A 22,803-nucleotide genomic window follows, 5' to 3' on the forward strand; every position below is an offset into this window, starting at 1 on the left:
GTTGCCTTGGTCATGGTGTCTTATCACAGTTAAGGGAAAGGTAACTAAAACAGTGGTGATTAATACAGACACTGATAGTTGGTCATGTGTAGAATAAGATACTCTGGAATGCTCAGCCCTAAAGGGGCAATTTGTAATATACACCACCCCCTCAAGGCTCAGTGATATCACAGAAGACGTTGTAAAAAGATTGCTAGGACCAAAGGTAATTGATGACTGCCACGAAACAGTGTTTTCCAAAAATGCATATATAAAACTCATAAAGGTGTGATTGCATGTACAGAATTAAGCTGGGGAAATCCAGCATGGGCTGGGCAAAAGCTTACAAAGTCCCACCCCTGGCTAAAGAGCTACTGGCAATAGTGGAGGAGGAAGAGTATGGGTTTTCTTTAAGGATGTGGACATTTGAGATGCCATGCACAGTCCAGTGGATGGCCAAATGCACATACTGGCAGCACTAACTTGACTTAGTGGGTTTACAAAAGAGTACATGAAGTTATGAGGGTAGAGTAGTGGTGTGGGCAGTATGGAAGAGTATGAGGGATGGTTTTGGTCAAAATACGTATGCATATAAGAAATCCTCAAACAGTAACTTTTTAAAAACATTTTGAAGCCAGAAAGTACATCAATCCTACTCAGCAATAACAAAAATGTATAACCTTTAAAGTATCAATATGTTTTAACAGATCATAAACTAAATTTTAAAAAAATTAATGTTACTAAGAACAAAGAGTAGCAGTCTAATGTAAAATAAGAGTATTGAATTTTTATTCAATAATGAAATTCTTCAAAACACATTTAATAAAAACTCATTAACACTTCAAGAAGATATAATCATTTATATCGGTATGGCTCAAGATTTTAATGCCTCAGTGCCAATAATTTATAGTGTACATGGAAATTTGGAAATGATTGGAAATTATATGGAAGACTTGAACAACACTGGCAAAAAAACTGATCTAGAATTTATAAAGCATATCTTCTGCCTTTATACATTTCATATTACTAGACCTTAATGCCACAATTAGACAATTTATAGTGAGCAGAAATTTATTGACTCACTTAGGAAAGATGATAAATATAAGCCTAGGGTCCGGGGTGACTGCATATACAAGACCCTCTCCAGTTGAGGGCTTACAGTGTCCCACCCCTGACTGAAGAAGTATTAGCAATGGATGGATTGTTGGGATGGGAGTGTATCAATTCTCATCGGGGATACAGGCCTTAAGGAAGCTCCCCATGGTCTAGGGGGCTTCTTCCTGGGTCACCCTATGGGAGAAGGTGGAATGACAAAAAAAAAGAGACAGAAGAATGGAGAGAAGAAAGTACAAGGGAGGAGGCATACCTACTCTTATGGCAAGAGTGTCTCATTCATGAGGGTTGTGCTCTGATCCCAATGCCTCCTGTTGTTCTACCCCAATTGACAGCTAATTACTTTTTCTCAATAACACATTTACCAAGATAAACTGTGTTGAACTAGGAATACATCCTAATAAAGTTATAAAATTAAAGGCAAGGGAAAAAATGTTTTCACATAGAATGACAAGATATGTAGAAAGTCTCCAAAAAATCAGAAAGTAAATAATATACTTTTCAGTAACTGCAGGTGAAACCAGAATTTAACAGAAAAATTGAAAACCATGAACCAAGTGAAAATGAAAATATGAATTAAAATTTGTGAGATGTAAATGAGGCAGTATTTAAAGAAGTCTTATAGCATCAGAAGGAAACAGCAATGATCAGAATGAAAGCCAATAGACGTAAAAGAAAACAAAAGTAGAGAAAAATCAATGAAGCCATGTGTTTCTCTGACAAAGTCTTCAAACATGTCAACAGAAGGAATTAGATGCCTGTGTCATTCTGAGAGTAAATAAGGCGGAGGGAAAGCCTAAATGTGGTTCATCATTTTCATCTGCCCATCCCCTAGTTTCTAGCGCAGAGGAGTATCCTCTGAGCACAGTTCTGCACACTGTAGTTTTTGTTGTCAAAGAGACTCAGCCCATGCTGAGATTATTTCAATACATGTAATGGAACAAAAGGCTGTTTTGTTGAGCAGAAAAAAAATGACCTTAACAAAATTATGTTAAATTATTTTTCAAGTGGGTATATAATTTGTCATGCACATTGCTAATATGTGATTTTACATTATTCCTGAACTACTACTAGTGGGTCAACAAAATAAAACAAAAATTAGAAAACTCCTTGAGAAAAAAATTAAACAAAAATATATTGGAACTTATGTAAACCAGAAACAAAAGTAGGGGCATTACCCCCATTTCATACAGAAATAAAGAGATAATTGCATTATTAGTGCTTTATCACTGTAACCAAACTACCTGACATGTTTACCTTGAAACTCAGACTCTATTTTCTCATTGTTTCAGAAGACTGAGTCCATATAGCAAGGAAGGCAAGACAGATCAGTTCTCATCCTGATGGAGAAACATTGAGAAGCTACTGAGGTTTATTGGCTTTCTCCTTTCTCCTCTTTGTTCCCTGGACCCCAGCCCATATGACGGTGCTTCCCATGTTTGAAATGGGCTTTTCCTCTCAGTTAGTTTACTCAGACATAGTTAGAGATATGCCCAGCTAATCTTGTACGTGATTCTGAATCATATCAAGCTGACAATGAAGATTAACCACCATGGTGCTATAAAAATATATTCTAACAGGTTGGATGACCTGAACAGAACATTTTTAAAAATTCCTAAAATCATGCAGTCTCCAAGACTGTATCACAAAGAAACAGACGATTTCAATAGATTATACTTAGTAAGAAGGTTGAATTAATAAATGAAACTTCCCAACAACAAAAGCCCTGACCCAGATAGCTTCACTGGTAATTTCCACAAGTATTTTAAAAAGAGTGAGCATCAATATTACAACTCTTTTAAAATATTAGAGAGAAAAGATCAATTTCTAGCTTGAGAATGTGTTACCATGACACCAAATCTAGCTTCAAAAAAATTACAGAAACAAAATACTACAGACTAGTATCTCTTACAATAAATATGAGTACAAAAAAAAAACCCAACTTACTATCAAGTTTAAAAATTTACTATCAAGTCAAAATCAGCAGCATGTTACAAGGATTATATACCATGACCCATAGGATTTACCACTGGAAGGCAAAAATAATTTAGCATAAGTTGAATAGCTTGATTCGATGAATATAGTGATAACTTAAACACCTAACAGCAAGCTATTTTCTTAACAAGTGTGCATAAAACATACAAAAATGAAGCAACCATTTTGCTACATAATCATCTGTGAAGATATTAGATTGAGCCATATTAATGAGAGACATAGCTTAGAGCATTACATCTTATGTAAATTTCTGTTCTCTTCTTCAACAATGTTGAGTATAAGATTATATAGTTAAAACATGGTGACTTTCTTGAATAAATTATGTATATATTGTAATTTAATTCTTGAATAACTGTATCTCAGAAACTGAGCCTATTTCATAAGTCATCAAGAAATACTGTCAGTGCCCTGAACACCCCATTCCTGGCCCACAGCTCAGCCTCAATCCCCAGAGCCTATGGTCACCCAGGACAGAAGGGGAGACATCTGCAGGTCATCCTTCTGCCTGCTGAGTGCCCCAGGCAAGCACAGCAGTGGTGAGCTACCTCTTACCTCCTGCCCACTCCATCTCCCTGACCACAGTCATACCTATATTTCCAGAGGCCTGGGGCAATCAAGGACTACCAGGTAAACCTCATCCCTGCCCCAACCCCTGCCAGCCAGTTCCCTTCAAACACTTCCAACAGAGGTAAACAGCACCTTCTCCCTGATGTTCCATGTTCTGGCCCACAATTTGGCCTCCATTACCTGAGGCATGCCAGTACCAGAGACAACCAGATGACTAAAGGCCAGCGTAAGAATACAAACAAGCAAGAGCCAGGGCAATATCACAACACCAGAAGCTGCCCATCATACCACAGCAAATCGAGGATATTTTAATACAAAAAAATGACTTTAAATTCAATCTTATGAAGATGATAGAGGCCTTTAAAGAAGAAAGGAATAAATCCCTAAAGAAATACAGGAAAATACATCAAATAGGTGAAAGAAATTAATATAACTGTCCAAGAACTGGAAATGGAAGTAGAAGCAATAAAGAAAACTCAATCCGAGGGAAACCTGGAGATGGAAAACCTAGGGAAGAGAACAGGATCAACAGACATAAGCATGACCAACAGAACCCAAGAGAGGGGAAAGAGAATCTCAGGGTTTAGATGGTACAAAAAAAAGTGATACATTAGACAAAGAAAATGTTACAGCTAGAACATTCCTGACACAAAACATCCAAGAAATCAGGTATACTCTGAAAGACCTAATCTATGAATAACAGGTATAAAAGAAGGCAAAAAATCTCAGCTCCTAGGACCAGAAAATATTTTCAACAAAACCATATAAGAAACATTTCCAAACCTACAGAGAGAGATGACTATAAAATATACAAGAAACATAACAGAACACCAATTAGATTGGAACAGAAAAGAAAATCCTCCCACCGCATAATAATCAAAACATTAAATCTACAGAACAAATAAAGAATATTAAAAGCTTCAAGGGAAAAAGGTCAAGTAACTTACAATGGCAGACCTATCATAATTATTCCTGACTTTTCAACAGACACTTTAAAAGCTAAAAGGACCTGAACGTATGTCTTACAGCCTCTAAGAGAACACAGATACCAACCTAGGTTACTATATCCAGCAAAAAATCTCAGTCGCTATTAATGGAGAAAAGAAGATTCCAAAATGAGAAAAAAAAAAAAAACAAATTTAAACAGCATCTTTCCACAAATCCAGCCCTACAGAAAATACTAGAAGTAAAACTCCATTGCAAGGAAGATAACTACAACAAGAAAACACAGGAAATAAATCATTCTATACCAGCAAAAACAATAGAAGGAAATCACATACAAATATACACATACTACCACCAACATCAAAGTAACAGGAATTAATAGTCATTGGTTGTCGATGCTTTTTAATATTTAATATTGATTTATCTTTTAGTTAAACATGTCCTTCTCTCCTTTTGTTGGAAACGGGTTTATGTGCTCTTCTGTCTTTTCATTGCAAATGGGTTCATGTGCTCTCTGTCCTTTCGTTGGAAACGGGTTTATGTGCTCTTCTATCCTTTGAATATTTTATCCAAACATAAAAGAATATGCCTTCTTCTCAGCACCTCACAGAACCTTCTCCAAAATTGACCACATACTCAGTCACAAAGCAAGTCTCAACAGATACAAGAAAATTGAAATAACACTTTGTATTATATCAGACCACCATGGGTTAAAGCTGGAGTTCAACAACAGAATCAACAGAAAGTCTACACACTCATGGAAACTAAACAATTCTACTCATTGACCACTGAGTCAGGGAGGAAATAAAGAAATTAAACACATTCTAGAATTCAATGAAAATGAAGGCACAACATATCCAAACTTATGGGACACAATAAAAGCCATGCTAAAAGGGAAGTTCATAGCAATAAGTGCCTTCATAAAGAAATTGGAGAGATCTCATACTAGCAATTTAAGAGCACATCTAAAAGCTCTAGAACAAAAATAAGCAAAAACACCCAAGAGGAGTAAATGGCAGGAAATAATCAAACTCAGGGATGAAATCAATAAATTAGAAACAAAGAGTACAATACAAAGAATCAACAAAACCAAGAGCTGGTTCTTTGAGAAAATCAACAAGATAGAGAAATGCTTAGCCAAACTAACTAAAAGACAGACAGACAGCATCCAAATTAACAAGATTAGAAATGAAAAGGAGGACATAACAGACACTGAGGAAAGCCAAAGAATCATTAGACCTTACTTCAAAAGCCCATATAAATAAATATATAATAAATAAATAAAATACTCCCAAACCAAATCCAAGAATACACTAAAAACATCTTCCACCATGATCAAGTAGGCTTCATCCCAGAGATACAGAGATGGTTCAACAACCAAAATCCAACAATGTAATCCACCATATAAACAAACTGAAAGAAAAAAAAAATATGATTATCTCAATAGATGCTGAAAAAGCTTTTGAAAAAAAATCCAACATCCCCTCATGTTCAAAGTCTTGGACAGATCAGGAATACAAGACGCATATCTAAATGTAATAAAAAAAATATACAGCAAGTCAATAGCCAACATCAAATTAAGCAGAGAGAAACTGAAATCAATTCCACTAAAATCAAGAAGACAAGTCTGCCCATTCTATCTGTATCTATTCAATATAGTACTTCAAGTTCTAGCTAGAGCAATAAGACAACTAAAAGAGATCAAAAGGATACAAATTGGGAAGGAAGAAGTCAAAGTATTGCTATTCACAGATGATACATAAGTGACTCCCAACATTCTACCTGAGAATTTCTACAGCTGATGAACAACTCCAGCACAGTGGCTGGATACAAAATCAACTCAAAGAAAATCAGTAGCCCTCCTGTATTCAAAAGACAAATGGGCTGAGAAAGAAATTAAGGAAACAACACCCTTCACAATAGCCACAAAAACCCATAACATATCTTGGTGTAACTCTTAAGTGAAAGACCTGTATGACAAGAAATGGAAGAAGATATCAGAAGATGGAAATATCTCCCATGCTCATGAATTAGTAGGATTAACATATTAAAAACTGCCATCTTTCCAAAAGCAATCTACAGATTAAATGCAATTCCCATCAAAATTCCAACACAATTCTTTATAGACCTTGAAATTGCAACCTTCGACTTCATATAGAAAAGAAAGACCCAGAATAGCTAAAGCAATTCTGTACAATAAAAGAACTTCTGAAGATATCAACCAACATCCCTGATTTCAGGCTGTACTACAGATCAATAGTAATCAAAACCACATGGTATGGCATTAACACAGACAGATTGTTCAATGGAATCAAATTGAAGACCCAGAAATAACCCACACACCGGATTTTTTACAAAGAAGCCAAAACCAAAAAAAAAAAAAAAAAAAAAAAAATGCAAAAGAGAAAGCTTCTTCAACAAATGGTTCTGATCTAAACTGGTGTCTGCATATAGAAAAATGCAAATGAATACATTTTTATGACCTTGCAAAAATCTTAAGTCCAAGTGGATTAAAGACTTCAACATAAAACCTGATACACTAAATCTATTAGAAGAGAAAGTAGGGGATAGCCTTGAACTCATTGGCACAGGGGACAACTTCCTGAACGGAGCACCAACAGCTCAGGCACTAAAATCAACAATTAATAAATGGAATCTTATGAAATTCTGATCTGGAAATTATGATCTGTAAATTCATTTTAGGATTAAAATCCTATCTAGTCTATCTATAAATTAAAATCCTATCTATAAATCCCTGTTTGTTTGTTTCCTATTACCACTAAATTTGACAGTTTTTCTCTTTACACTTTACATTTGTGCTTTTACAGCTCGTGTTGTGAGCTTCAACACTCTAACTCAACTTCCTTTTACAGTGAATTTAGATTCTATTTATTTTGTTTATTATTTAATAGAGCAGGAAGCTAGGCTGTTATATTGGTATTTTACTATGATGTTACTGTTATTAAATCACTTTAATTTTACTCTGATTACTGATAAGGAAAGAGCCTGCATTGTGATGCAAAGCAGCTGAGTTGTTGATTGTCTCTCATATGAGAAACTGTCCAAGAATCTTCGTTCATTCTGCCAATGTTTACATGCTTTCTGTGTTCTAAACACTGTGCCCAGTGTTTGAAATATAAAATTATGTAAAATGTGCTCTTTTCCCTACTATAATTTTACTACTTTTAAAAGATATGACATATATATGATTGTCATCTTGGAAATTAGGATATAATCTTGTCCATGTGGTACAACTAATAAATGAAAGAGCTGCCATTCAAAACAAATGGCCCTTCCATCATAGTAGTTGAACGATCCTTTAGAAATAGACTATATTCTTATATATTATATACAGACTAGGTTACATCACATAATATTATACATATAACTTTCTAATATAAATTGTAATTGACTCTAATTTCATGCATGTGTCTTCTTTAAGCCTGACAGAAGAGATCAAGATTGCTTATTTGATAGAATCTCAGAAAATTATGTAACACTTTTCCTGAGAATACCTATAAAGAGAAAGGATGCATTCTTTCAGGTAAATGTAAAAACTTAACAGATACAATAATTATCTTCGTTCTGTATGAAAACTATATTTTGTTTAATTATATATGAGCATATTTTTATTACCTTTCAACCAAAAACTGTCTGATACAAATAATGAAAATATTTTCAGTTGTTTTATCACCATGGCCATTACCCAGAATACTATGTTCTCTTGACTCATAGTCTTAGAACCACTGTAGCTCTATTGTCACTTTGGAAACTGGTGGCTTCTACATATATTCTTGGTTTTGTTCTATTTATCTATAAAAATATCATTTTTCTTTTACTTTATTATAAATCTTTTAATCCATTTAAGAGAAACTGACTAGTTTATATTATAATTAATGAAGAAGCTATGAACTAAATATTTGTTTTCATTTTCTGTTATATTAATTAATAAGTAAGGTTCATCAAAATAATGTTGTTTTGGTAAAATGGGAAAGATGTAGGGAACTCTTTGAGTATTTTAAATGTTAATACCTATCATTTCAAAACACAACTAATATTCAAGTATCTTATTGCTTTAGCAATCTGTAAATTATAAGTATATAAGCATTTTGGAATTTATAAATATTTTCACATTGTTGGACAGAACATGAAATATCCTTAATGAAAATATAAATAACTACAAATTTAAGAATTCATCAAATATTTACATTCACTCTTGGTTTAGCTTACACTTTCCTAAAGTGTGGTAAAAAGAAAACTACAGTGGACTGGGAATTGAGTTTGAAAGCCTTGTCCCCTAGGGGAATACCATCCCATTGGCTGCTATTCTGGAGTCTATAGAATGGAGAAAACAAGCTGAACACCAGCATTCATGTCCTGCTTCCTGACTGTGGATGGCTGACCAGTTCCCTCAGTGCCATAACTTTTCTGCTGTGATAGACTGCACCCTGGAACTCTGAGCCAGAATAAGCTTATTCTCATTTAAATTGCTTTTGTCAGAGCATTTTATCACAGAAACAGGAAATGAAACTAAAACCATCTTTTTGTAATCACCACACACACACACACACACACACACACACACACACACACACACACACAAGGACTTCAGAATTCCCTCTTACTCAATCTATTCAATCTGTTTAACATTTTAGCTTTAACTATTAATAAAACTTATGGGCCACTGATAATATGTGACCTATTTGGGTAAGGATGATATTCATAGCTCACTAAATAAAATTAGATACACCAATATGTTACAGAATACTTTTCCTCACACATCCACCTTCCTACCATGTGCAAAAGAAAATTTGGGCACTATTTCTTTAAAATAACCATATTAGTTTCTTATGAGCAACTACAAATTACAGTAAACTGTTTGGGTACATGTGTGAAGGTTGTCTCTGTACCAGTGGAGAGCTGAGTACTAGCTGATCCTGGTAGTTATTCTTATTGCCCATCACTGGCCTCATAGTCTGTAAACGTTCTTCCTTCTCACTAGCCTGTTGGCTGAAATAAAGTGCTAATGGCCAATGGCTGAGCAGGAAAGGGAAGGTGGAACTTCCTCATGGAGAGCAGGTGTCTAGAAGAATAAGGCAGATGAGGGAGATTCACCAGCATGACATAGGAAGGAACAGATGTATCAGGGCTGAGCAAAGAGGTAAAGAATTAACCATGTGACTGGTTATGGGCTAGAATAATTGGGGTAATTTAGATGCTGAGAGTCTATCACCAATAAGCCTAAGCTTTTAAATGTTAATAAGTCATGTCATATTAAATTGCTAGTGAGTCCAATCAAATCTTCCTATAATAAACCTAGTTGTTGAAAGCAGTAGAAATTAATTTTTTATAGAAACCAGCAATCCAATAATAGAATGAGTCTAAAATTAAAGTATCGTCAAAGCTGCTTTCTTTAGAAACCCCAGGGGATTCATCCTCTATTTCTTTTTGTTTCTGGTGTCATCTTCCTTTGACCATCGCTGCACTCTCACTTCTACTGTCACATTGCCTTCTCCGCTTCTGTGGTCACTCTTCTCAGCTTCCCTCTTAATGATACTGTGATTACAGTTAAAACCCACAAGATAACCTAGAATGCTCTAATCTTCCCAGTAAGTTGAGCTTCATTCTAACTGACATTTACAGGTACTAAGGATTAGAACATGTGCATCTTTTGGCTCATTAGTTGGTACACTACAGCGACCACTAAGGACTCCTTTAATGCTAAACTTTAATCAAATGGGGCCAGTAGTTATCCAAACTCAGAGTACCACTACAGTGATATATGTCTTTAGTATAAAACTCTGCTCTCTCTTGATGTTTACTCCACAAGAGAAATGTAGTGGCTAGAGAATCTGAAAGATGGGCTGTTAAGAAGGAGCATAGTTTGAGAGGAGCTGGCCAGTGGACCATCTGCAATACGATGTAGCAGGAACAGTGTTGGTTGACAAGATCTACAAAGTGGTAGTCTCTTTGGCTAAGCCAGCCCAAGATCCCAGCTGCAGGTAAAAGACACAAAAGCTAATAGTGCACCATGCCAGCTAGGTCAGATCAAGTCAGCCAGAGACTTCCACTTGATGGAAGCACGTGTAGATTGTTGTAACCCTTCCTCCTAAGGAACTTTGCAACATGACAGGTGCCTAAGCCTCTATAATGTTCTTGCATCTTTAAAAAAATTATTATTACTGCCTTGTTTCCACATGTGCATGTGAGAGCGTGAATATGTGTGGCACATGTAGAGGTGAGAGGGTATCTTTCATAAATCAGTTTTCCCCGTGTAGCATGGGTGCCAAGGATCAAATTCAGGTTGTCAGGCTTACCTACTAACCCATCTCACTAGCGAAATATTCTTGAATATTGTACATACACTTAATAAAGACTTAATCTTAATTCTGTATAAAATGGGCTTCTAAGCAAAGCTTAGCCCTTCCCTAGAAGTCCCTATCCTAAAGCGGGCACAAGTAGAGGAATAATAGGGAGATATAATAGGGAATAATAGGCACATATTCTGTGCCTACTAGGACCAGGGGGAACTGCTGCGTTCAGCACAGCCTGTTCTTTCACTCAAGAGTGCAGCCTGGTTCCTCGTTTGCTCCAATTAAACTGTTGACTGGTTTACTACATCTCTTCTGAATTCTTCCAGAACACAAGAACTGCGTGTTGCTAGGGTTGAGACTAGAGGAAAATGGAGGCCTCACAATAGCAACAGAAACTTGGTAGTTGTAATTTTGGTGATATCCAATTGTAGTCTTAATACTGATTATAACATATAAGCTTAAGTGAATAAGTAATAAATATTTTAAAATATGCTTTACATTATCCTCACCATCTAGATCATTTTCTAGAAGATAAACATAGTGAGATTAAATGAAATCAACAGCTAGTCAAGCCAATTACTCACGGGTGAAGTGGTAATGGATCTGAACCTACTACTGCCATCTTCCTAAATCAATATTTCTAATTGTATTCAAAATGTACCTTATACCAAAGCTAAATGTAGCTATCACTACTCATCAAATTAGTTTCTTTTTGTAGCAGAGACTATTACAGAGATATAAGCTGATTAAAAGCAGAGAGTTGGTGATCACGTGGTACATGTGCAGCCCTGCCCTAGGGTTACAGGAGCCAGAATAGCAGGGCGTCTGCTGCTGCGAGCCAGCGTCCTCTAGACACGACAGGGGGCGGGGATGACACGGTTTCCTAAACATGGCCTGCACATGAAGAATACAAGGACACATACCAGTGTGGACACAGACATTTGGATAAGGCTTTACCCCTAGCTAAGGATGAGTCCCCTGATAGGTTTTCCAATCCCAAGTAGTTAGTCCTGAGCACACATAGAGATGAACAGTACTAAACAGACTCAATAGGTAATACACATACACACACACACACACACACACACACACACACACGAGAGGAAGCAGGACGGACAAAAAAGGAATTGGAGGAGAGGAACAGGGATGGAGACTATGCATGCAGTACTCTGGTGAAATTCTAGAAAAATTTTTGAAATTTACATTAAAAAAGAAAGAGCTAGTCAAACTCTGTTTTGTTAATATTATTCTTTATTCAGGAATGTTTGTAAAGTGCTACCAGGTAGATTCGTTTTTAACTGTGTTTTGCTCATATTCCTCAATTAGAGTTACAGAAAACAAGCAATAAAATGCTTAAATGAAAGCTAAAAGAAGAAAAGGGACACATATATTACACAAGACAATCTTTTTTATATTGTTATTATTTATCATACATAAAGTGTGACGTCACCTAACATGGCTCCATTTGGGCAGCTGTATCCTGATTGTTTGGCGCAAGCCATCTGTGCAGCATTCCAGGAATCATTTCCAGAATCCAGTGGCCTCTTCAATGATGACTTTAAAGAAGATCTAGGAAATACTATTTACCTTTGGTTGTCAGGTATGCATATATCATTTAAGTACTGGTTATTTGGCTGTACATTTTTTTTTTAGATTGCAGTATTTTGCTCCAACCAAAACAATAATGACATATAAAACATGCCATAGCAATATCTGTTTTTAAATGGCCAGTGAAATTTTTATTATAAAAATTGTTTGTTTACTAACACTACAAGCCAAAATATTTTTGTTTTGTTTTGTTTTGTTTTGTTGGATATAGGCTCTCTTTACATAGCCCTGGCAGTCCTGGAACTCAATATGTAAACCAGGCTGACCTAGAACTCAGAGGTCAGCCAATGGGATCAAAGGTGTGCACCATCATGCCTGGCAAACCAAATAATTTTTAAGAGGTGGAATTATTATAAAGGATGGAATTTCTTCAGAACTGATGTGTGTGTGTGTGTGTTTTTAAGCTGCTACAAAGAGCATAAATTTTTATTACATATCCATTATTGACAAAATTGTGTCTCCATCCAAATTTGACTATTGGAATCCTAAGCCATAACACATTTTAATGTGACTATATTTGGAAATAGGTCTTTTAAAGAAGGAATTAACATTTAACATTTGTGCAGTCGTGTAGGTGACCAGTAAACCAATAGTATGAATGCTGTTATGAGAAGATGGAGGGAAAAATGATGTAAGGTTGTAGGGAAGAAAATACCACTGTCATCTAACGATGCAAAACAGCTCAATTATTTAGTCATAATCAAAAGTAACCTGAGGGAAGATTCAAGAGTCCCATTAGAACATGAAGTAAAAGAGTAGAGAAAAAGAAGAAAGGAGGAGGAAGGAAGGAAGGAAGGAAGGAAGGAAGGAAGGAAGGAAGGAAGAGAGAGAGAGAGAGAGAGAGAGAGAGAAGAGGAGGAGGAAGCAGCAGCAGCAACCATGAAGAGGTCAGCATATGTAAAACATATAGAGTGCTAAGAATCAATGGGGAAGGTGGAAGCCATCAGGGTGGTAGATACTTCTCTGGTCCCCAGTGTCCTGATATGCAATGGACTATAGCATTTTCTGATGCCAAGCACCTCAATAGCAGTAATACATTGCCAGGCTCTCCTAGACACTCCCTTAGTACTCACCAACACAGCCTCATGCACAGGTACATTAGTGACTTTTGCCACTGAGGTACATGTTGCATTCCATAGGGACTTGCACTAAGCTGCCATTTCTAAAGAAATATTGTTGTGGGGGGTGGATCCAAGATGGCAGCACCAGGAGAACACTCTTTCTGACCAGCAGCACAGCAGGGTCTGGACAGTGACCAGCAGATGGAACTCTGGGTCCTAAAACACCAGCGATCATGTTTCCCAGGTGAGAGGAAACCCCATGGTGTGGGATTCAATCAATTGGCTTCAGGTCACCCAGCTAAACTGCAGAAGAGTTCCCCATTCCTGTCAGGTGCTCAGTAACCAGCCTAGACCCACATGACAGCATGCTCTGATCATCATCCCAGACTGAACTGTGGACCCCACAACACTAGAGACAGGGATTTCCAGTTGAGAGAAAACCCTGCGGTGCAGAAAGCAATCAGTGCCAACCTCAGTCACCCAGACAGTCCCTGGAAAAGGACCCAGGGTCTGGCGGTGCCCAGTCACAAGCCCAGAGTAAGGTGCACAGCTGCCAGCACAGTGTCCTGCCTGTGGGCCCAACTCACCATCCCAGACAGAACTGAGGGCCCCAGGGCACCAGAGACTGAGAGTTTCTCTGTCGGGTGGAAACCACACAGTGAGCAGGTCTGACCTCAGAGCACTCAGCCGACAACCCTCCCCCACAGCAAAAAGTTCTCTGGAAAAGCTCCTGAGTTCCTGCAGGTGCCCAGGCACCCAGGCACCCAGTCATCCAGTCACCAGCAAGGCAGAGCCACACGCCTGCTACTCACAGTCCCAGACGGCTGTGGACACCAAAACAGCACAGTCTGGGTGTCCCTGTTGGAAGGAAACCCCACAGTGGGGGAAACATCAGGTCCAATTTCAGGAAACCAGCTCCAAAAAAGTTTCTGGATTCTGACAGGCTCTAGGCTCTGGCCTTCTACTGCATGCATGAGTGCCATGCTCACCTGCCATTGATTATGGCTAGGGTACTGGGGCACACAGCTCCAACCTTGGACCTACAGAAGACTGAGAGCCACTGGAACAGTCCTCAGATACTGCTCCAAGGTGCGACCAGTTACCCATAGCTAAACTGATGCAACCGTGGGGCTCCCTGGTTCTTCAAGCGGGCTTTGCCCAGCAAACACAGCATAAGAGCAGCAGCACCAGCTCATTAAATTCAAAGCAAGAAATCCAGCAGCAGGGTAGCTGTCTGTAGGACTTCTCCTGATGAGAGGAGAGCCTTCCTGAACACCACAATTACCACAGGTCCATACACCTGAGGAGAACTGTGACAATTCCTGAGAAGCACCACTATTCAGTTGACCATACCCAAAAAGCTGAGAAGGCCTCCTTCAGAACCCTGTCAGGGAGATTCTCCCCACTCTAGGATTCCAGCAGGCACCAGAAATTAACAGACAACACCTGAGATAGCCAGATGGGTAGAGGCTACCATAAAAGCACAACCAACAAAAAGCAAAGCAATATGGCATCTCCAGAACCCAGTTATCCAGGGGCAAGAAGCTCTGGATACCCTAACATAAGTGAAATTCAAGAAGATGACCTTACATCTATGCTTATAAATAGGTTAATGGAGGAAACAACTAAATGCATGAAGACTTAGAGGAATATGAAGTCAAACAGATTATGGCCATCTGTAAAGAAATAGAAGATAATAAAGTCAAAAGATTAAGGCCATTCGTAAAGAAATAGAGGAAGACAAAGACAAACAGACTGTGGCCATCTGTAAAGAAATACAGGAAGATAAAGTCAAAAAGAGTATGGCCTTCCATAAAGAAATAAAGGAAGATGCAGTCAAACAGTTTGTGGCCTTCAGAGAGGAAATAATTAAATCACTGAAAGAAATAAAAGAAACAGAGCAATGTTGAAACAAATAGGTGAAGGAACTGAAGAAAAATACAGTCAAACAGATGAAGGTAATCAACAAAACTGTGCAAGATCTGAAGATATAATTGAAAAAAGAAAAGAAAACACAAATGGAGGAAATCATAGAGAGAAAGAACTTAGGAAAGAAAACAGGAAATACAGAGGTAAGCATAACCAACAGACTACAAGATATGGAAAAAAGAATATCAGGTATGGAGGATACAGTGGAAGAAATTGATGTATCCATCAAAGAAAATAATAATTCTAAAAAAAATCCCTGAAATAAACCATCCAAGAAATCCAAGACAACATGAAATGACAAAACCTAAGAATAATAGGAATAGAGGAAAAAGAAGATTCACGTTTCCAGGGGCAGGAAAATATTTTCAACTAAATCATAGTTGAAAATTTCCCCAACATAGAGAGGCCAATAAGAACACAAGAGGCCTACAGAACACCCAATAAATTAGACCAGAAAAGAAAATCCTCCCACCACATAATAATCAAAACAGTAAGTATACAGAACAAAGAAAAAATACTAAAAGCTGCAAGGGAAAAAGGCCAAGTAACATATAATGGCAAACCCATTAGAATCACACCTGACTTTTCAACAGAGACTATGAGAGCCAGAAAGGCCTGGATGGATATCATGCAGACCCTAAGAGAACACAGATGTCAGCCCAGGTTACTATACCCAGCAAAACTCTCAATCCTCATAGACAGAGAAAACAAGATATTCAATGACAAAAACCAATTTCAACAATACCTACAAACAAATCCAGCCTTACAGAAGACACTAGAATGGAAAATACAACCCAAGAAAACTAGCTACTTTCAAGAAAACACAGGAAATAACTAACCTCACTACAGTAAAACAAAAAGCAACCAAGCACACAACCGTATGACCACAGCCAACATCAGAATCAAAGGATCTAACAGCCACTGATCATTAATCTCTCTCAACATCAATGGACTCAATTCTCTAATAAAAAGACACAGACTAACAGAATGGATGAGTAAACAAAACCCAGCAATCTGTCGCATACAGGAAACACACCTAAGTCACAAAGATAGACATTACCTGAGGATAAAGGGTTGGAAGATGGCTTTCCAAGTAAATGGACCCAAGAAGCAAGCAGGAGTAGCCATTCTAATATCTGATAAAATAGACTTTCAACCAAAATTAATAAAAAGAAATGGGGAAGGAGACTTCATACTCATCAAGGGAAAATTCCACTAGGAAGACATCACAATCCTGAACTTCTATGCCCCAAATACAAGGGCACCCACATTTGTAAAAGAAACATTAATAAAACTTAAACCACATATAGATCCCCACACATTAATAGTGGGAGACTTCAACACCCCACTCTCAACAAAAGACAGATCAACAAAACAGAAATTAAACGAAGAAACTATGTCTCTAACAGAGGTCATGAATCAAATGGACCTAACAGATATTTACAGAACCTTACACCCAAATACAAAAGAATTTACCTTCTTCTCAGCACCTCATGGAACCTTCTCCAAAATAGACCAGGCACCCAGGCACAAAACAAGCCTCAACAGATACAAGAAGATTGAAATAATCCCTTGTATCCTATCTGATCACTATGAACTAAAGCTGGACCTCAACAACAACAGAAATAGCAAAAAGCCTAAACACAAATGGAAACTGAACAACTCGCTACTAAAAGACACCTGGGTCACGGAAGAAATAAAGAAATTAAAGTCTTCCTAGAATTCAATGAAAATTAAGGCACAACAACCCAAACCTGTGGGACACAATGAAAGCAGTGCTAACTGGAAAGTTCATAGCACTAAGTGCCTTCAAGAAGAAATTCGAAACATCTCATTCAAGCAACTTAACGGCTCACCTAAAAACGCTAGGAAAAAAAGAAGTAGACATAACAAAGAGAAGTAGATGGCTGAAAATAATCAAACTCAGGGCTGAAATCAATGAACTAGCAAGAAAACAATTCAAAGAATCAATGAAACCAAGAGCTGGTTCTTTCAGAAAATCAACAAGCTAAACAAACCCTTAGCCAAACTAATGGAAGGAGAGAGAGAGACACTATCCAAATGAACAAAATCAGAAATGAAAAGGGGGACATAATGACAGACAATGAGGAAATCCAAACAATCACTAAGTCTTACTTTAAAAGCCTGTATGCCACAAAATTTTAAAATCTAAATGAAATGGACAATTTTCTTGATCGACTCCAATACCAAAACTGAATCAAGAACAGGTAAATCAATTAAATACTCCTATATCCCCCAAAGAAATAGAAGCTGTCATCAAAAGTCTCCGATCCAAAAAAACCACCAGATGGTTTCAGCGCAGAATTCTACCAGACCTTCAAAGAAGGGATAACTCCAGTTCTTTTCAAACTATTCCACAAAATAGAAACAGAAGGAACATTACCAAACTCATTCTATGAAGCCACAGTCACCTTGGTACCTAAACCTCACAAATACCCAAGAAAGAAAGAGAATTTCAGGCCAATCTCCCTTATGAACATTGATGCAAAAATACTCAACAAAATACTTGCAAATCGAATACAAGAATACATCAAATATGTCATCCACTATGACCAAGTAGACATCCATTATGACCAGGTATGCAGGGGTGGTTCAATATACGGAAATCCATCAATGTGATTCACCATATTAACAAACTGAAAGAAAAAACCCACATGATAATCTCCTTAAATGCTGAAAAAGCATTTGACAAAATCCAACATCTATTCATGTTTAAAATATTGGAGAGATCAGGGATACAAGGCAAATATCTAAGCATAGTAAAGGCAATATACAGCAAGCCTATAGCCAACATCAAACTAAATGGAGAGAAACTTAAAGCAATCCCTCTGAAATCAGGGACAAGGCAAGGCTGCCCACTCTCTCCATATCTCTTCAACATAGTTCTGGAAGTTCTGACTAGAGCAATAAGACAATTAAAGGAGATCAAGGGGATACAAATTGGAAAGGAAGAAGTCAAAGTATCACTATTTGCAGATGATATGATAGTATACCTGAGTGACCCCAAAAATTCTACCAGGGAACTCCTAAGGCTGATAAATACCTTCAGCAAAGTGGCCGGATACAAAATTAACTCCAAAAAATCAGTAGCCCTCCTGTATACAAAAGACAAAGGGCTGAGAAAAAAAAATTAAAGAAACAACACCCTTCACAATAGCCACAAAGGATGTAAAGTACCTGGGTATGACTCTAACCAAGCAAGTCAAAGACTTGTATGAAAAAAGTTTTCCAGTCTCTAAAGAAAGAAATAGAAGATATCAGAAAATGGAAAGACCTCGCATGCTCATGGCTTGGCAGGATTAACATACTAAAAGTGGCCATCTTACCAAAATCAATCTACAGATTTAATGCAATTCCCATCAAATTACCAACACAATTCTTTACAGACCTGGAAAGAAAAATTCTCAACTTTATATGGAATAACAAGAAACCCAGAACTGCTAAAACAATCTTCTACAATAAAAGATCTTCTGGAGGTATCTCCATCCCTGATCTTAAGCTGTACTATAGAAAAACAGTTATAGAAACTGCATGGTACTGGCATAGAAACAGAATGGTGGATCAATGGAACCGAACAGAAGACCCAGAAATAAACCCACACACTTATGGACACCTGATTTTTGACAAAGATGCCAAAACCATACAATGGAAAAAAGATAGCATCTTCAACAAATGGTGCTGGTCCAACTGGATGTCTACATGTAGAAAAATGTAAATATATTCGTACTTATCGCCCTGCACAAAACTGAAGTCCAAGTGGATCAAAGATCTCAACATCAAACCAGACACATTAAATCAGTTAGGAGAAAAAGTAGGGAAGACCCTAGAACTCATTGGTACAGGAGACAACTTGCTGAACAGAACACCAATAGCACAGGCTCTAAGATCAACAATCAATAAATGGGACCTCATGAAACTGAAAAGCTTCTCTAAAGCAAAGAACACTGTTGTCAGAACAAAACGACTGCCTACAGATTGGGAAAGGATCTTCACCAACTTTTTATCTGACAGAGGGCTAATATCCAGTATATATAAAGAACTAAATAAGTTAAAAAGCAACAAATCAAATAATCCAATTAAAAAAATGGAGTTCAGAGCTAAACAGAGAATTCTCAATAAAGGAATATAGAATGGCAGAGAAACACTTAAAGAAATGCTCAACGTCCTTAGTCATAAGGGAAATGCAAATCAAAACGACCCTAAGATTTCACCTTACACCCATCAGAATGGCTAATATCAAAAACTCAAGTGATAGCACATGCTGGAGAAATTGTGGAGAAAGGGAAACCCTCCTCCACTGCTGATGGGAATGTAAACTTGTACAACCATTCTGGAAAGCAATCTGGCACTTTCTCAGACAACTAGGAATAGTGCTTCCTCAAGATCCAGCTATACAACTCCTAGGTATATACCCAAAAGAGGCTCAAGTACACAATAAGGACATTTGCTCAACCATGTTTGTAGCAGCTTTATTTGTAATAGCCAGAAGCTGGAAACAGCCCAGATGCCCCTCAGTGGAGGAATGGATACAGAAATTGTGATACATCTACACAATGGAATATTACTCAGCAATGAGAAACAAGGAAATCATGAAATTTTCAGTAAATGGTGGGATCTGGAAAAGATCATCCTAAGTGAGCTATCCCCGAAGTAGAAAGATGCACACGGTATATACTCACTCATATAGACATATAATATGGGATAAACCACTAAAATCTATACACCTAAAGAAACTAATCAAGAGGGAGGACTTTTCCTAAAATGCTCAATTCCTATCCAGAAAGGTAAAGAGGATGGACATCAGAAGAAGGAGAAAAGAGGGAACAAGTCAGGAGCCTGACACAGAGGACCTCTGAAAAGCTTTGCCCTGCAGATTATCAATGCAGATGCTGAGACTTATGGGCAACCTTTGGGCAGAATGCAGGGAATTTTATGAAAGAAGTGGGAAACAGTAAGATCTAGAGAGGACAGGAACTCTACAAGGAGAGCAACAAAACCAAAAAATCTGAGCACAAGGGTCTTTCCTGAGACTGATACTCCAACCAAGGACTGTGCATGGATATAACCTAAGACCCCTGCACAGATGTAGACCTTGGCAGTTCAGTATCCAAGTGGGTTCCATTGTAAGAGGAACAGGGACTGTCTCTGACATGAACTGATTGGCCTACTCTTTAATTACCTCCCCCCTGAGGGGGAAGCAGCATTACCAGGCCACAGAAGACAATGCAGCCACTCCTGATGAGACCTAATTGACTAGGGTCAGAAGGAAGGAAAAGAAGATCTCCCCTATCAGTGGACTTGGGGAGGGGCATGCATGCAGAGGGTGGAGGAAGGTAGGAATTGGGACGGAAGGAGAGAGGGAACCACAGGTGAATACAAAGTAAATAAAGTGCAATTAATAAAGAATTTTTTAAAAAGGTGAATGGAGTGGTATGCATCTAGGATGCCACTACTTCTCCAATGAGATTGGAGATGGAGTCAAGAGATCTGTGTAGAAGATTGTGGGACAACCAGCCTGCTTCCATATCAGGTAGAAGGAAAGAATTGATGCCTGAGAACTAGTCCCTGGACCCCCACATATTCATTGTGTATACAAACACACATACAAAAAACAAAGAAACACAAAATAGACAAATACATACAATTTAATTAAAAAATTAAATATGAAAAAAATCTTCTGGAGGTATCTCCATTCCTAATCTCAAGCTGTACCATAGAGCAACAATAGTAAAAACTGCATGGTACTGGCGTAGAAACAGAATGGTGGATCAATGGAACCGAACAGAAGACCCAGAAATAAACCCACACACTTATGGACACCTGATTTTTGACAAAGATGCCAAAACCATACAATGAAAAAAATAACATCTTCAATAAATGGTGCTGGTCTAATTGAATGTCTACATGTAGAAAAAATGCAAATAGATTCAAACTTAACATCCTGCACAAAACTGAAGTTCAAGTGTATCAAAGACCTCAATATAAAACTAGGCACACTAAACTGCTTAGAAGAAAAAGTGGGGAAGAGCCTTGAACTTACTGGCACAGGAGACAACTTCCTGAACAGAACACCAACAGCACAGGCTCTAAGATCAACAATCAATAAATGGGACCTCATGAAACTGAAAAGCTTCTCTAAAGCAAAGAACACTGTTGTCAGAACAAAACAAGAACCTACAGATTGGGAAAGGATCTTCACCAACTTTTTATCTGACAGAGGGCTAATATCCAGAATATATAAAGAATTCAAGAAGTTAAACAGCAGCAAATCAAGTAATCCAATTAAAAAATAGAGTACAGAGCCAAACAGAGAATTCTCAATAGAGGAATATCAAGTGGCAGAGAAACACTTAAAAAAAAATGCTCAATGTCCTTAGTCATCAGGGAAATGCATATCAAAATGACCCTGAGATTTCACCTTACAACTTACATCAGAATGGCTAAGATCAAAAACTCAAGTGGCAACACATGCTGGAGAGGATGTGGAGAAAGAGGAACCCTCCTCCACTGCTGTTGGGGATGTAAACTTGTACAGCCACTTTGGAAATCAATATGGTGCTTTCTCAGAAAATTAGAAATAGTGCTACCTCAAGATCCAGCTATACCACTCCTAGGCATATATCCAAAATATGCTCAAGTATTCCACAAGGACATTTGCTCAACCGTGTTAGTATCAGCTTTATTTGTATTAGCCAGAAGCTAGAAACAATCTAGATGTCCCTCAACCAAAGAATGGATACAGAAATTGTGATACATTTACACAATGGAATATTACTCAGCAATTAAAAACAAGGAAATCATGAAATTTGCAGGCAAATGGTGGGAACTAGAAAAGATTATTCTGAGTGAAGTATCCCAGAAGCAGAAAGACACACATGGCATATACACACTCATAAGTGGATGTTAGACATATAGTACAGGATAAACATATTAAAGTCTGTACATCTAAAGAAATTAATCAAGAAGGGGGACTCTGGGTAAGATTCTCAATCCTCAGTCAGAAAGGCAAAGAGGATGGATATCAGAAGATGGAGAAATCAGGAAACAGGACAGGTACCTACCTCAGTGGTCCTCTAAAAGACTCTACCCAGGAGGGTATCAAAGCAGATGCTGAGACTTACAGCCAACCTTTGGGCAGAATGCAGGGAATCTTATGAAAGAAGGGGGAAATAGTATGACCTGGAGGGGATATGAGCGCCACAAGGAGAGCAAAAGAACCAAAATATCTGGGCACAAGGATCTTTTCTAGGACTGATACTCCAACCAAGGAC

At 37.7% G+C, this 22,803-nt stretch overlaps 1 protein-coding gene across 1 annotated transcript in view; it reads left to right on the forward strand.

Annotated features, from left to right (window-relative positions):
* Fam227b (family with sequence similarity 227 member B) overlaps positions 1-22,803 on the forward strand; it is a 176,970-nt gene that overhangs the window by 38,557 nt on the left and 115,610 nt on the right. Inside the window, exons 8-9 of the mRNA XM_055619228.1 lie at positions 8,042-8,143; positions 12,387-12,513. Coding sequence (XP_055475203.1) covers positions 8,042-8,143; positions 12,387-12,513 — 229 coding nt within the window. The remainder of the gene's footprint in view (positions 1-8,041; positions 8,144-12,386; positions 12,514-22,803) is intronic.

Source organism: Psammomys obesus, unplaced genomic scaffold (assembly GCF_907164565.1).
Source record: "Psammomys obesus unplaced genomic scaffold, mPsaObe1.curated_primary_1811, whole genome shotgun sequence".
NCBI classification, from domain to species: Eukaryota; Metazoa; Chordata; class Mammalia; order Rodentia; family Muridae; genus Psammomys; species Psammomys obesus.